Source organism: Lichenostomus cassidix, chromosome 1Aa (assembly GCF_008360975.1).
Source record: "Lichenostomus cassidix isolate B80296 chromosome 1Aa, HeHo_3.0, whole genome shotgun sequence".
Lineage (NCBI taxonomy): Eukaryota > Metazoa > Chordata > Aves > Passeriformes > Meliphagidae > Lichenostomus > Lichenostomus cassidix.
Genome location: NC_139480.1, coordinates 21,683,475 through 21,698,638, shown reverse-complemented (window position 1 = coordinate 21,698,638; position 15,164 = coordinate 21,683,475). Strand labels below are relative to the sequence as shown.

Genomic DNA, 15,164 nt, shown 5'->3' with positions numbered 1-15,164 from the left:
ATTTTATGCAAGTATAGATTTATATTTTATTAGAGGGAGCAAAAATACTTTTATACTGAAACCTCCAGCTACTGTTCAGCAAAGTGCTCCCTGGAGAGGACTTTGCAAGAGATTTCACATCTCTTCAAGTTAGTCTTCTGACATTCTGATGCTTTGATGAACATGTCTTAGCAACACATATTTGTGTCTTCTGAAATGACCCAAAGGGAGTTGGGAGATTTTATTATAATGCCATTAGAAAGCTAAGGAAGCTGTATTTTGATTGTCAAAATTAATCCATCTTTGTTCTAGAATAATGGTGATTTATTGTCTCTATGACAATCTTCAGAGTTCCTGGATATATTTATTGTCACACATAAACATAAATGTTCTGGTTTTATCTTGTGTTGTGCCTGGCAACAATGTAATACAGCAGCCTCATTAGCTAGTATGCTTGTTTTCCCATTGCATCCCTCTCCCAGATTTTTCTTCTCTGGAACACATCTATTCAGTTTTGTTAATCTCTCTTTTAAGCTATTGCCTCTGGATTTTCAATCATTTGATGACTCAATATATTTTTTTAATTCTCTATAGCATTTCAACTTTGTTCTGATTACTACAAGCTCTAAATTAAATATATCTTCAGCATTCAACATCGCTAAAGCTTAATAGAAAAAGCAACAGTCAGCTGTCTGGCAGAAGACAATGCAAACCAGCAACAAGAGATGCCAATCTCCCTGGCTAAAGATGTCTCTAAAGGGACAAAAACTCAGGGATTTTCCTCTGCTGCTCTATGTTTGTAACCAATCATACAAAAGGTGCCAGCCCAGGGGCAGTTTTATTAAAGAACAGTGCAGTGGTGTGGCTAGCACAGGTCTTTCCCATGAGAACTTTCTCCTGTGTTTTATAAACAAAGATAAAGTTTGGATGTTATTAAAACAGTGTCTCAAGATTTGGACAGTTCAGGCCTGGCCAATCATGCCTAGGGGGAGGTTTCTGACTGACCAATCTGGGTGACCTCTGAAAAATCTATATAAGTTGGAATCAAAATAATAAAGCTCTCTTTTCTTGCCACACTGAGAACCCAGGTCTTTTTCTCTGCTAATGGCTCAACAGCAACACAGAGGCAGCTTAGGGCAGCAGAAGTGGCAAGAACTGTCCTCTGTAAGTGACTCAAGTGTAGTTGTTACAATCAGTGCAGGCTGCAGAATGCTTCAGCTCACCCTGATGTAGCCACTGCTGACTCTTCAGATGACCAGCGTTTTCAAAGTCCCATTGCTCTCCAGTTAACTTGGAATTAAAGTTCCTCAGCACTGGTGCCTACTGTCATTTTGAGGCATCCCACTGTGTGGATTTGACAGTCATGACACAGGACTTAGGGAAGACCTATACACCTCTACAAGCAGCAGCTAGGGGCTGTGGGGGAAATATGTCATAGTGGCTAAAATGACCCCAGGTGCTGCTGTTCAGGACACTAGGTTCTGAATCACTTCAAACTTTGGATTCATTACTTTATTTGTTTGCAAACTAGAATTTTCAATCTGATTCATACCTAAGGAGAGGATATTTGTGTATGTGATTGTTATTGTATTGGTCTTATGTCTTGTAAAAATACACTTCATAATTTTTATGAGAAAGAATATAATTCTTACAAAAAATTGCATCTTTTCTCCCTTGTTTTATTGCAGATGATCATACTAGGGTTAAATTAGCACAGCTTGCAGAAAAGGATGGAAAACTGACTGATTACATTAATGCCAACTATGTCGATGTAAGTGCCTTTTTCTCTCTGCTGGCCTATTGATCTGTGAGCCTTTTCTGTAAAAAAAAATTGTGTGGAGATGAATAGATTTAATTTTAAAAAGTATCACAATATTACAGATTTTGTTAAAAAACTTTCGAGGTCTAAGTTAAACCTGTGGAGTTTAAGTACAGGTAAAACACCAATTATTTCTTGAATCCATTTTGATACTGAGGCAGCTGCAGCTTAATGAAGGGCAGTTTAAAAGAAAAAATGTTCTGTCACATCTTAGTATATCTCATCTGAGTGGTTAATTCTCCTGTCTGAGGTAAACTCATGAGAGGAAGATGCCATTTGGCTGAGAGCTTCACCAAGGTACCATTACCAGCTCTCATTACCTAGTTCTTTTCATGTGAATGACCAGAATTCATTTTTTAAACCACTTTTGTAACAGATGTCTCATAATCACTATAATGTCAGCTTTCTGCCTGAACATGGGCAGTTGAATGTACACAACCTATTTGTTGGAATGATAAACATTGACATAACAGTTGTATTCATATATCATCTGGTACCACAGGGTTTCTGCAATTTCAATAGTTACAAATTCAGAAGTGCTTAAAACCTTTTCAGAGTTTTTAAAAACAGATGCAGAAAATGTCCTTTACACCTCCCAACTTCCGTTTGTGCATGGACAGTGATTTGACAAGTGTCATTTCTTATCTTTCAATTTAGGGCTACAACAAGCCAAAAGCCTATATTGCAGCTCAAGGGCCACTAAAATCAACAGCAGAAGATTTCTGGAGAATGATATGGGAACATAACGTAGAAGTTATTGTGATGATAACTAATCTCATTGAGAAAGGACGGGTATGAGTACCTTTGTCTGTTATTTATTTCTCTGGTGTTCATAGCTACCTGTAGCAAACTTCTGTCTCTCTTTTAAAAATCTGGTTTAGTCATTTACTGACTAAAAGCAATAGTTTGTAGTAGTTGCTTGTACTAGAATTAACTACAGAAGTATAAAGTTGAGAATTTGTAGTATGAAGCTGAAGAAAATATTCAGTAAGTCTTGAAAATAACCATGTTCTAACCACAAAAAACCTCACACTGAAAAAAAGACTTCTTATATATAATATGAGTGGACAGACTGTGGATCTTTTGCCACGTTCTGCTACCAATCTCCTTGCCATCATGCCCTTTGTCTGAGTTGCCTTGGAAAGGAGAACGTAGTTCTGGTGAACTTTTCTGGATATTTTTCTGAACATTTCTGGACATTCACAGTCTGCTCCCTGTTAACATCCCATGGTACTCACAGCTCTTTTCCTAATGCTTGGCTAGACACACATTTGTCCAGTGAGAAAAAACGAGGTCAAACCCCCTCACAGGGCATGTTGCTGTGATGATGTGAGGGGAGTACATCTGCCTTGGGGTCACATGAGGAGACATTGCTCCACATGTGCCACACACTGGCAGCAGTGCCTAAAATTAATGTAAATCTTGTCATACAATCTATAAAGCATCTCTCAGATGATAAAGACAGCAATTGCTGATGAGGGGCTGCGCTGGGAGTACCACTTTATTTGTAACATCATGCTCTAAACAAGCATTCTCCTGATATTCAGAGAAGGCTATATGACTACCCAGCCAAAAGGCTGGATACATCACAGCTCTCTCCTGTATATTCTAGCCATACCCTCACTACCAGATATAAATATACTCTGCCCATACTATAGAATAATCAGAAGCCACACACAACTCTACTGACTTGGATGTATTCCTGTTTTTCCCATGGATCATGTTATTTTCTTTAGTTTTTAGAGTGCCTATAGAATGGAAAGTTCCACAATATTAGACTCTTTAAACTCTGATAGTATGATTTAAACCTCTCTTTTCTGAGTATTCCAAATAAACAGGATCTTTGCACAACCATCTCTCTACAGCACAAAATAATTAAATTTTATTTGTTCTCCTGCACAGAAGATCATGCCTATTATAAACTGGGTGTATTGCAGTCCCTGTACAGTTTTGTGCTTTACTCTGCTCTTAAATTTGAACATTTCAGCTTACTAGTTTGACATTTTAGGGCTTTTTTTTCTCTATTTTTATTTGCTTTCTAACAGAGAAAATGTGACCAGTACTGGCCTTCTGAAGGTAGTGAAGAATATGGAAACTTCTTGGTCACCCAGAAGAGTGTTCATGTACTTGCCTATTACACTGTGAGGAATTTTACTCTTAGAAACACCAAGATCAAAAAGGTTTGTGGCATCCTGAAAACACAGGTGGGCAAAAGGAAGTGTTAAAAGATGCTCAGAATATTTTTAAGGCAATTTATAGTGGTTTTCTGCTGTATATGTAAGCCAAACCCTATAGCCCTCAGCCAGCCAAGATTGTTACGGACTTCAGTTAATTTGACCGGATGAACAAACTCAGAAAACTGTGGGACCATCAGGGAAAAACCGGTGATCACATTGGAGACCTGATGTGGACTTTGCCTGTCTGAGTAGCAGGATGATACATTTTCAGAAAGAGATCAACTACAAGAAAATGTATGAGTTATATTATCCACCTCAGCTTTCCACTTTCCTTTTCAAAGACAGGTGAATCCACACATTGTTTTATTATAACCAAAACCAGCATGCTCTCAGCTTAGCAGTATGATGTTAGTTACTTTAAGGAGGATTGTGAAAACTTAATTTATTCCAGCCACATAGACGTCTGAGGTGCCTAGTCTCTCACCCTCCCTGCATAATTCATACATAATGTGCAGCATTTACTATCAATTAATTTATTGTGCCTATTTTAGGAACCAATCTTTGAATGAGATGACCTGCTTTCTAAAGGCATCCCTGCCTCTGAGTTGCCATGGAGGAAGGGAGCTTAGAAAAGCAGCCTACACAAGACTATTTGCCTTGTAGACCACTACAGCTGGGTGAGATTAATCCTACTCTCTGTTCACTCGGCAGAGGAGCAGAGTGGCAGGAAGAGCTGGTGACTCTTGAGAGCAGCTGTAATTTGTTATCCCTACAGTGCTCTTAATCTTTCTCTATGGCTTTCCAAGAGACAGTGTCAGGTCATTTTTCCACTTCCACAGTGGGCAAGCTGGTGAGACAGAAGCACTGGTCCTTCCCCTTCTCTTTGAAGGCTGGAATATTCAGAGCCAGATGGGATGCTTTGAACTAAATAGGGATAGTACTAGTTCAATTACTGTCAGGGATGGAAATAAAATAAAGGAAGATGTGGGCTGCTTACATGTGGAATCATTTTTTTGTTGCAGGGCTCCCAGAAAGGGAGGTCTAGTGGACGCATAGTGACTCAGTACCATTATACCCAGTGGCCTGACATGGGTGTTCCAGAGTACACACTGCCCGTGCTCACCTTCGTGCGGAAAGCATCGCATGCGAAGCGCCACGCTGTCGGGCCTGTGGTGGTTCATTGCAGGTGTGGTTTTTAGTGCTGTAAGCTTCACTCCACTTTTGTTTTGCAGAAAAAAAAGAATTTTTCAGTGGTGGGTTAAGCAAAATTTCACACTCGCATTTAAGAATTCCTGATGGAGTAAGATTAATTTCTTAGCTGATATTCTTATCTGGTATTTCTTCCTTCATAAGGCAAACTAATCAGCTGTCTTTGCCACTTCTGTAGATCTGTAAATCTCTGTAAACAAGATGATGCTGTTCTGTATTATGTTCTTTTTTCCTTTATTTTTTTCACAAAACTGCCTTTTATTTCTTTTTTTTCTTTCACATTTCTGTACTGCTCTATTGAATGCTATGAGCTTACCAGCTACATGTGTGGGGATAATTGTTTCCTTGCTGCAGATATATTGTTGGGATGCTTTTGGCTCATGCTTTCTTTGGTGCAGGGATGCTTTGTAATTCTAAGAGGAGCTCTGTCCACAAGAGAAGACTCACTCTGTTCCTGGCTGAACTACAACTCTGCTGTTTTTAACACTCTGGGCTCTAGCAGTCATTTGCAATGGAGGAGCATTCTGGGGAATGGTTTGAGGTCTGCATGTGCCGCAGTGTGCAGGCAGGTGTTCTGTCAGTGCTCACTAAAACTGGCAGCTCAGGGAAAAATGGTTAAGAAGGGCTTGTAGGGCCTGGAATGACTTCACAATGCCCATGAAGGACCGGGTTATTGTAAAATATATAAGCAGGTTCTGGTTTTCCACTGTAGTACCTCACCTTTGATGGAACATTTGGAAAGAGAACCTCCTCATGAATTCTGTCCTTCTGGAGCTGACTCTGAGAAAGCCAACAGGTAAAGTCGCCTCAAAAATCTGCAAATGAAGATATTTTATTTGTGGGATGCTCTAATCTGACTGACATCTGTTTTTAGCTTGAAAAATGAAAATTCTGTATATTCTTATTCTGCTACTATTTACATCCTGCCTGTTCTTGGAAAATTCAAATTGTCGAGCCTGAGATTGCTGAGATATCGGCAACATATTACGAGTCAATTTGATTGAGTTTTTAAAAAGTGAGCAGTGGTAAGCTGTGTGGCTTAAGTGAGATCTCTCCCTTGGGTGATATGTATAACTCACCTCTGTCTGTAGGCAGTTTTGTACAGTTTTTAGCTAACCTGACCACTGCACTGCGGAATTTCAAAGGAATCGTCTCATGTTAGAAATGTAACTTTTATTTATCTTTACAGGCTATATGGAAGACACAGATGATGAGATTCATGAAACTTATTTTAGCTATTTTTTTTTGTTACTTTTCATGTTTTGTCTTTCATAACAAGTACCGATGGTGTCTGGTAATCTTTGTACTTCTTTGTGTGTAACAGTGTGTTAACAACTGAATTTCATATCCTGCTTATTTAGACAGTTTATTACAGCAGTCTGAGCTCACACTGCCTATGCTCTGTGCCCCCTCTGTGGCAGAAAGGAGATGACTGCATTAGCATGTATGGACTGAGCTGGATCTGCCCATAGAGGACCATGCAGACCCAGAACCGTGCTGCTCTCAAGCACAGCACATGTAATGTTCCTTCATAACTTAGATGGGAATTACAACTATTTCCCATATATGACTAGATAATAAAAACTGACCTCTTGACCTTGGACTTCCTACCCAGATATTTTATGAAAGAAAAAGTTGTTCTTTAATCTTATGATGAGGCTGGTTTTATACTACATTAATCAGAGTTCATAACAGGAATGAGCTGGTTAACCCTTTCTTCTCCGTTTTGTATTTTTAAGAAGGTTTTCAACAATTGCTTGCTATCTTAGCTATATCTAAGGAGCACTAAGCTTTTTCCTTTTACAGATATACTCTCAACAGCTCTGCCATTTCCTGGGGTTTTCCTCAGTTAAATATCTTTGAAATCTCCTATACTGTAGAGGGTGGCATAATGCAACTTTTGTTTCAAAGTGGGGTTTCAACGTAGAAGAATTTGAGCACATTAACTAAATGCTGACATATACCACCTTTTCTAGATACACTTGACAAAGTATCCTAAGGAATTTCAGAAGCCTGAAAATTGTAGATCTGCAGGAAACTCCTTTGTTCTATTTAGGCCAGTAGTTTAAAAATCATTTGAGAAAATGATCTTTAGGTCTGTTCTTGCACAAAGATTACTCTCAGCCTTGAACCTTGAGGAAAGTGTATCACACAATAAATTCATTTGTAGAGGAAATCTTCCCTTTGCAGCAGTTTGTTGAAAAAGCTATGTGTATGGACAGTTCTTTCAGTGTTTTATTTCAGGCTCAATACTATTTTTTTGTTTCATAGTGCTGGTGTTGGAAGGACAGGAACATACATAGTGTTAGACAGCATGCTGCAGCAAATTCAGCATGAAGGAACAGTCAACATATTTGGATTCTTAAAACACATACGTACCCAAAGAAACTACTTGGTGCAGACTGAGGTAAGAATAAAATATAAATAGCGTAAGACTATTACAAACTATTTCTGTTAGCCAGAAGATAGATAATGCAGTTCTCTTTTTGGCACTGCCAGACAGATGAAAACCAGTCACCAGACTGAATTTTCTCCTCTGCTTCCCTTGGTTTTATAGAGACATCCTTCTAGGCACGCTTAAAGAAGTGCACTGGGTATTACATTTCTGTGGGCTCCTGTCTGTTTATTAAGGAGGACTCGGAAGGATGTCTGAGATAAATCATGCTTCCCACAGTAGTGCTTTCTTGGCAGGACTTGTATTTTAGTCATGGAGATTTTTGAGGAAACATCACTGTAAGGTGTTCAGATCTTCACTGAACCCCAACAGTTTTCGTTAGGCAATAAAATAAGGGAAAAAAGCCGTTTCAGAGAGAAAATTATATGTGGATGCTTTAAACTGAAGGCTATGTATAGAATATTGAGACCAAGAGAAAACAATAAGGGCAACAGCGGGGTATTTGAAAGTCTCTTTCAGGTTTCAAGAACAGGTGGTTAGGTTCCCCAGTGCCTTTCCATAGAAAAAAAGTTAATCAACAGCTAGGGCACTTGTTCCAAAGGATGTGAGAGAGAAAATAGAGGATAGCAATAGGAACTAGGGGTAGGACTGGTTTGAAAATTTGACTCAAAGCTATGCTTGTGTTTTTAATTCTTTTCTGTTAACATGAGATATCACAGGTGGTGGGGATTTGGTATTTTATATATATAAATGTATATATATATATGTGTGTGTATATATATTGCAATTGTATTTGTCAATTGTGCGTGTAAATGTGTATTGTCACTGCAGAGGGACAGCCTTTGCTGTAGAGCATCACGTGTGAGAAAACTCCCCTGTGTAGAAATCATGTGCCACATCAGAAGTGGCAGCTTAACCAGAGGTATCCAGGGGAATCTGAAAATCATGAGAGCTCAGATGTTTGGTTTTGTTTTCCTAGGAGCAGTACATCTTCATTCATGATGCATTGGTAGAAGCAATACTTGGTAAAGAAACAGAAGTCCTTGAGACTCACATTCATGCCTATGTTAATGCTCTCTTGATACCTGGACCTACAGGAAAGACCAGACTGGAGAAACAATTCAAGGTGAGCTCTCTGAGACAGCAGTACAAAAATCTTTAGGTTTGTAAACCTGAATGACTTAAAAGTAGGTATCTCAACATGGCTTTCATCAGCTGTCTCTACCTAAAATCTGACTGCTGAGTCTAAATTGAGATTAAATTTAACAAATGAGTGCAGTCAGTTGGGACAGAATTATTTGCATACTCTTAAATTAGAAATCTACCAAAATTTCCACCAAAAAAAAAAAAAAAGATCATGAGAAATAGGACAGGAACTAGGTTTTGAAAAATCTTAACTACCTGCCTTTGCAGGAAGATATCAGAGGTAAAACAGCAGTCTGGAAAGATACCATTCTGGCAAAAATATCATGAGTTACATTGATCAATCAGTGTACTCCCCTCAGTGTACGACACTGGCTAGATGACAGACTTCACCTTCAAAGATATGCTTATTGATCTAAGGTTCAAAAGTAATTTGAACTGCTAAGAACAGAGAAGAAAAAATATTCTGCTGACTTGCTAAGTAGCTTAGACAGATAACTAGATAACTAAAGAGACACAGCAAACCCGCAATATAAGCACCCTTCTGTTTAATGCAGCTTATGAAGGAATGGCTTTTCTACAGTTACCTGACTTTTTTTTAACTTCATTGTTTCAGTTACTGAGCCAGTCTAACACACAGCAGTGTGATTATTCAACTGCACTCAAACAGTGTAACAGAGAAAAGAACCGAACTTCATCTATCATTCCTGGTAAGCTTGTTCAAATCCTCAACAAGAACTGAAAACATCTGCATTGGTCTGGAGCAATGTCCTCTAAAATAGTTGTTGTGAAGAAGTAATTTAAGAATTACACACAGGAAAACAAAGTAGATGTCTGTGTACTAGTTTATCCTGATTGATGGAGATCAGTGTTATCATTACTGTGAGATGTGAGATAATTGCTACAACATTTTAAGAGTCATTACAGCATACTTATGAATTCATAACTTTTTTTACAGTGGAAAGATCTAGAGTGAGCATCTCATCACTGTCTGGTGAAGGCACAGACTACATCAATGCTTCCTATATTATGGTAAGTCTGTTAATGTATTGGTGAAAAGCAATGCACAGCTGTTTTCAGAGCTGCCATGTGTCCAAATTAGAGTGGCACAATCCTGATTTTGAAAGCTCCTTTCTTCTGTTATTCACTCTGCCTGGAAGAGTTACTTCCCCCAGGAAGTAGTATTATTGTTACTGGTTTTAAGTTTGATTAGGTGCATTGCACTTTAACAATCTGTAGAAACAGAAATCACATCATAGTTTTAAAAGCTGGTTAAGCTAAATACCATCTATGGAAAGATCTTTTGAGATGAACTAAATTGTTAACTAACAAGTCAGTTTTTGATGGCTGTACTGTGGTTTGCCTTCCTACCTGTCCATCTCACAGAGCTTTTGCAGCTAGCGTAGTCTAAGATAACACAGTTAGTCAACTTTCCATTATCTTTTTGTTTTCTGGGTTTTCTTCAACTCTTTTCCCCTTCAATAGCTGAGAGGGAGGAGTAAATGCCTCCTGGACATTCAGGAAAGAGATGGGAAAGCTCTCTGCAGTGGTATGTATGCATGATCCTTCAGGTGCTTTACTGCATAGGAGCTCTCTTTTGTGGTAAGAAGTTGAGCTGAGATATCTCTACAAATTAAGAAGCTGCTTGGTTTCTTCTTTTGCAGATTTTTCAAGTTTTTTTTTTTTGCTTCAGGTAGTCAGCTCCTCTGGAATTCTCCATTATATATATTTATTCTTGAGTTTGAGTCTCCTCTAATCTCTTTTGTCCTTATTATTTTTTTAAGTTTTAAAAATTGTTTCAGTGTAATTGAATTTATTCTTTTCACATGGAAAACACTTCATTGAAAGTTTTATATTTTTCTAATATTTGCAGGAAAACAAAGAAAGAACAAGTGTGCAATGTATTTTCTAGGTTCTCGCTCTGTCCATTAGAAGCTTCCTTTAAGCATTAATACTTGGGCATCAATTCTGAGTCTGTCAATATTTTTTTTTTTCAGGGTTATTATCAAAGTCATGAATTCATTATTACCCAACATCCCTTGCTACACACTATCAAGGATTTCTGGAGAATGATATGGGACCATAATGCCCAGTTAATAGTCATGCTTCCTGATAGCCAAAATATGGTGAGTTCTGTGGATGATGGTTGTGGATTTCTGTATGAAAGTTATTAATATTGCCATTTTGAAATATGCAGGATATGAGAACATATCTTGGATTCTTCAAAAAACAGTTAAAACTAATAATACCAAACTGAGTGTAAAAGCCTCAAGTTATCTAGCAGAAATTTAGAAATCATTGTCTAAGCAGATTGTGACTGGAATGAGAAAGTATTGAATCAGTCCTGTGCAATTCACAAAAGGAGTCAAACGGTAGAAGCAACCATTATGCAAGGTTAGTTTTCGCTCCATGACTTCTTAGTTGTAAAGTGGCATCTTCAGCCATATTTATTAGGCAAGGGCAGAAGTGTGAGGTTGTTTCTCTCACGGCAGCACTGGTGGGCAAGCATTGCTCACATATAAAAGAAGCCCCTGGGGAGCAGGAATGGCCAGGAGCACTGCCAGCAGGGTGGGCACAGGGTGTGGGGCAGCAGTTCCTGCAAAAGGGTGTGCAGGAAGGGCACTGCAGCCCTGCCAGCTCAACCAGGGAGCAGGGAGCAGTGGTACCCAGCCAGCAGACAGCCATGGCCTCGCTGAGCTGGGCATCCACCTCAGCTGGAATCCAGCCTGCCTGCCCTGAAACACATCCGACAGACAAACAGGACACATGACAGGGAGGATTCTCTATCCTTCTGACCATTTTGGTTATTCAGACTATTGCAGGATTTTCTTTTAAAAAAACCTCTCTTCATTTCTGCTGTCAAATAGAAAATATTCTCCCATGGGAATTTTTTTCTGCACTTTCAGATAATCCCAACACTTCACATACATTGCAACACACCAGCTAAGTTTCTCCTGAAGGCCAGCTGGATGAGTGACACAGTGTAGCACTGCAGGCTCATTGCTATGTAGGTCCACAGGGTACAGTGATCCTCTGGTTAGGATCACTACAGAGATGTTTGTAAGTGATCACTTTGCCATTGTTATACACACAAAATTTGATTTTTCAATGTAAATCTAGCTGGCTGGATTGATTATACATGTGACATATTACTTGCTATGTTCGATTTTGTATTTTAAGAGCTCAACATTACTTACTTTTGTGGCTCCATTTTTTTTTCCTGGAGGCTGAAGATGAATTTGTGTACTGGCCAAACAAAGATGAGCCTATAAACTGTGAGAGTTTCAAAGTCACTATGATTGCTGAAGAGTACAAGTGTCTGTCTAACGAGGAGAAGCTCATAATCCAAGACTTTATCTTAGAAGCTACACAGGTAACACTGTCATAAACATATAACTCAGGACTTGATTTGTTAAAAGTAATGCCCACATTTTATTACATTTTCAATGGTAAATGACTGATAAAAAATCCATGTCCTACAAACATCCATGGAGAGAGTAACCTCTAGAAGGTAATATCATGACATGGGGAATGGGGTAGTCCAACCTCCACAGCAGTGGGATTTTGCATCTGGAGGCTGGAGCTGGAACAAGATGAGGGAAAAGAATAAAGAAATTCAATCTTTTACAAAATTGATTTATGGGTTTTTTATTTGTTTTTTTTTAAATCATTTAGGATGACTATGTACTTGAAGTGAGGCATTTTCAGTGTCCAAAATGGCCAAATCCTGATAGTCCTATCAGTAAAACGTTTGAACTGATCAGCATCATCAAAGAGGAAGCTGCCAGCCGTGATGGGCCCATGATTGTACATGATGAGTAAGAACTGCACTTTTCTGTTTGTTTTGATGTTTTCCTGTAGAACCATCCTTTCACTGAGTGCAAGCTACTGAAACAAGGCACAAAGTCTGCACTTAACAGTAGTGATGCTTCTGCTCAGCCGCATCAACAAAAGAAACACTTTCATTTTATCATATTTCATTTCAGTTTTATCATTTTGATACTCTAGGTGGTCATCAGGTAGGTCACTGGAGAGGAAATCAGTTAAGACTTTGTTGTCTTTTACTGAAAGAATTAACCATTTAGATGAGGCACCTAACCCTTCCCCTGCTGTTCAATAATGGCAAAAAATAATAAAATTTTGAAACACTGAAGGACCCAAGGACTTCAGGATTTGATTAGTAGAAGATTGTAGAGAAATAACTCTAAGAAGCTGTAGCCTGGTGCCATGAAAATTTTTTTAAGCCAATGCTGGGCAGACCTGCTTCAGATATTGAAAAGATCACATGACACAAATTCAGCTTACCAGTTTGTCCCAGATTTGTATTTTCTCCAGCTGTAAAACCTGATCCAGTTTCTAGAGAGTTTTTTTTGTTTTACTTTACAAAGGCATGGAGGGGTGACAGCAGGCACTTTCTGCGCATTAACAACTCTGATGCATCAGCTGGAAAATGAGAATTCAGTGGATGTTTACCATGTCGCAAAGATGATAAATCTGATGAGGCCTGGAGTCTTTACAGACATTGTAAGTAATAAGCAAAATGTGCACTTTTTTTCCCCTATGTGTGACATTATTAGCATGCTTAGATCTTAGGGCAACATTGCTGAACTATTTGCATCTTAATTTCTGCATGAATAAATCAAAACTGTCTTCCACAGATACTGTAGAAAAAGAAATCTTCCTGGATAGAATTCAGGTGTTGAAAAATGAGAAAAAAGCCAACAGACAAACAGTAGCCCTAATCCTGTCCCCAGATGGGCAATTGACTTTAACAAGGATCGGATTCAGTGTATAATATTTCTTTTAATATACAGCCTTCTCCCCTACCTGTACTGTGTTCCCTAATGTTGTGCTTTACATCATGTGCAGGGGGAGCCATTAGTCAGAAAATAATAAAGCTGCTAAGTAAGGCAGTAAATTCTGGAGCACAGTACATAACAGACTGACACATCAGCCGTTAATTAATTTTGAGTAACACTGTCACAAGATAACTATTTCTGCCAACATCCTGAGTGTATCCTCTTTTCTTCTCCAGGAACAGTATCAGTTTCTGTACAAAGCTATCCTCAGCCTAGTCAGCACAAGACAAGAAGAAAATCCTTCAGCATCTATGGACAGTAATGGCTCAGCTTTACCTGATGGAAATGCAGCTGAAAGTTTAGAATCTTTAGTTTAATTAACACATCAAATTAAACATACACATCTCTACATCACACCAATCACACCTGGAGTTTACCATTATTATTTTCACTTTTATACTTTGGGTGGGGAAAATCTATCCAGTCACTATATATATAATCAGATCCCAACCGTTGCTCAAACCAACAATCATTTCTGTTATATACAACTTTACTGTGGAACTTCTTTCATTAACAATGTGTGCCTTTTCTTGAAAGATTTCTTGTAATACGTTGTTACATCTGGACTAACTTGATTGACTTTTACAGTGTTTCTAATAATTGAATTGTGGTATGTTTTTTCAGTATTAGTTTTTTGATTTATCTGGCTTTACTTTTAACTTAAAATTACCATATTTATAGATGTTAGGGAATCCTCAATTACAAACATGTCATGGATTTAGTATTTGGTTTATTCGCTGTATTTATAACAATTTACATTTGCTAGAAATGCAACTTTTAATATAGTAGAATGTAAATAAAATACTCTTCTACATAACATTCAACATTTTAAGACTTCAATTAGACATTTAGAATAGTAATCTGATACTTACTGTAAATACTGCTACTTCTGTAGTGATCCATGGACCAAATTTATATTTATAATTGTAGATTTTTATATTTTACTACAGAGTCAGTTTTCTAGTTCTGTGTAATTGCCTTGTTAAAATGATGTAGTCAGTACGTTTTTATTTTAACAAAGTCTTCTGATACATAACTGTGCATCTTAAGCAATTTACCTTCATATAGCTGCATGTGATTTTAACTTTTTGTGGGAACTAGAAATCATTTGTTTTGAAATGAAAAGTTTTTATGAGAATAACATGTACTTGGCATTGTTAAATTGTTTTTACCCTGGTATTGCAAAAATAAATATAAATATTCCAGTCTGTGCTTAGCAGTCTTCCAGGTACAGTAAACAGTCTTCACTGTCCTGCAGGAGAGCATTTACTAACAAGAACAAGGAATTAAGGCTGATCTGCAGACAGCTGCTCTTCCCATGGAATCTCCGAGTTCAGGAGACACTTACAGAAAACTTTTGTGTTTTTTAATCTCTGCTCTCCCCACCCACACATATAGTGTCCACATTAGCTCCTTTCTTAGTGTCTCCTCTCACATCTCCCAGCCTGGTCGCCCACAGGTGAATGGGCTGTCCAGGTGTCCCAACTGCCTCAGCTGGGCTCCTCCAAAACACATCCCTGCTGCCTTGGCTTCAGCTCATTCATTCAGCTGCTGAGCTCTGTGCTGCCTCCTTTGGCAAGGCA

At 38.3% G+C, this 15,164-nt stretch overlaps 1 protein-coding gene across 6 annotated transcripts in view; it reads left to right on the top strand.

The window, feature by feature from the left end:
* Positions 1–14,789, top strand: part of PTPRZ1 (protein tyrosine phosphatase receptor type Z1) — a 135,844-nt gene extending 121,055 nt beyond the window's left edge. For 3 of the 6 annotated variants that reach the window (XM_085042294.1, XM_085042279.1, XM_085042272.1), the window contains 14 exons: positions 1,668–1,750; positions 2,456–2,590; positions 3,844–3,978; positions 4,998–5,161; positions 5,897–5,980; positions 7,456–7,591; positions 8,559–8,705; positions 9,339–9,432; positions 9,681–9,754; positions 10,720–10,848; positions 11,949–12,095; positions 12,398–12,540; positions 13,111–13,246; positions 13,758–14,789. In XM_085042294.1, coding sequence (XP_084898420.1) covers positions 1,668–1,750; positions 2,456–2,590; positions 3,844–3,978; positions 4,998–5,161; positions 5,897–5,980; positions 7,456–7,591; positions 8,559–8,705; positions 9,339–9,432; positions 9,681–9,754; positions 10,720–10,848; positions 11,949–12,095; positions 12,398–12,540; positions 13,111–13,246; positions 13,758–13,898 — 1,748 coding nt within the window. In that variant the 3' untranslated portion in view covers positions 13,899–14,789. The remainder of the gene's footprint in view (positions 1–1,667; positions 1,751–2,455; positions 2,591–3,843; positions 3,979–4,997; positions 5,162–5,896; positions 5,981–7,455; positions 7,592–8,558; positions 8,706–9,338; positions 9,433–9,680; positions 9,755–10,719; positions 10,849–11,948; positions 12,096–12,397; positions 12,541–13,110; positions 13,247–13,757) is intronic. The other 3 variants (XM_085042302.1, XM_085042287.1, XM_085042310.1) reach the window with 1 other exon arrangement.
* The last annotated feature ends 375 nt before the right edge of the window (positions 14,790–15,164 follow it).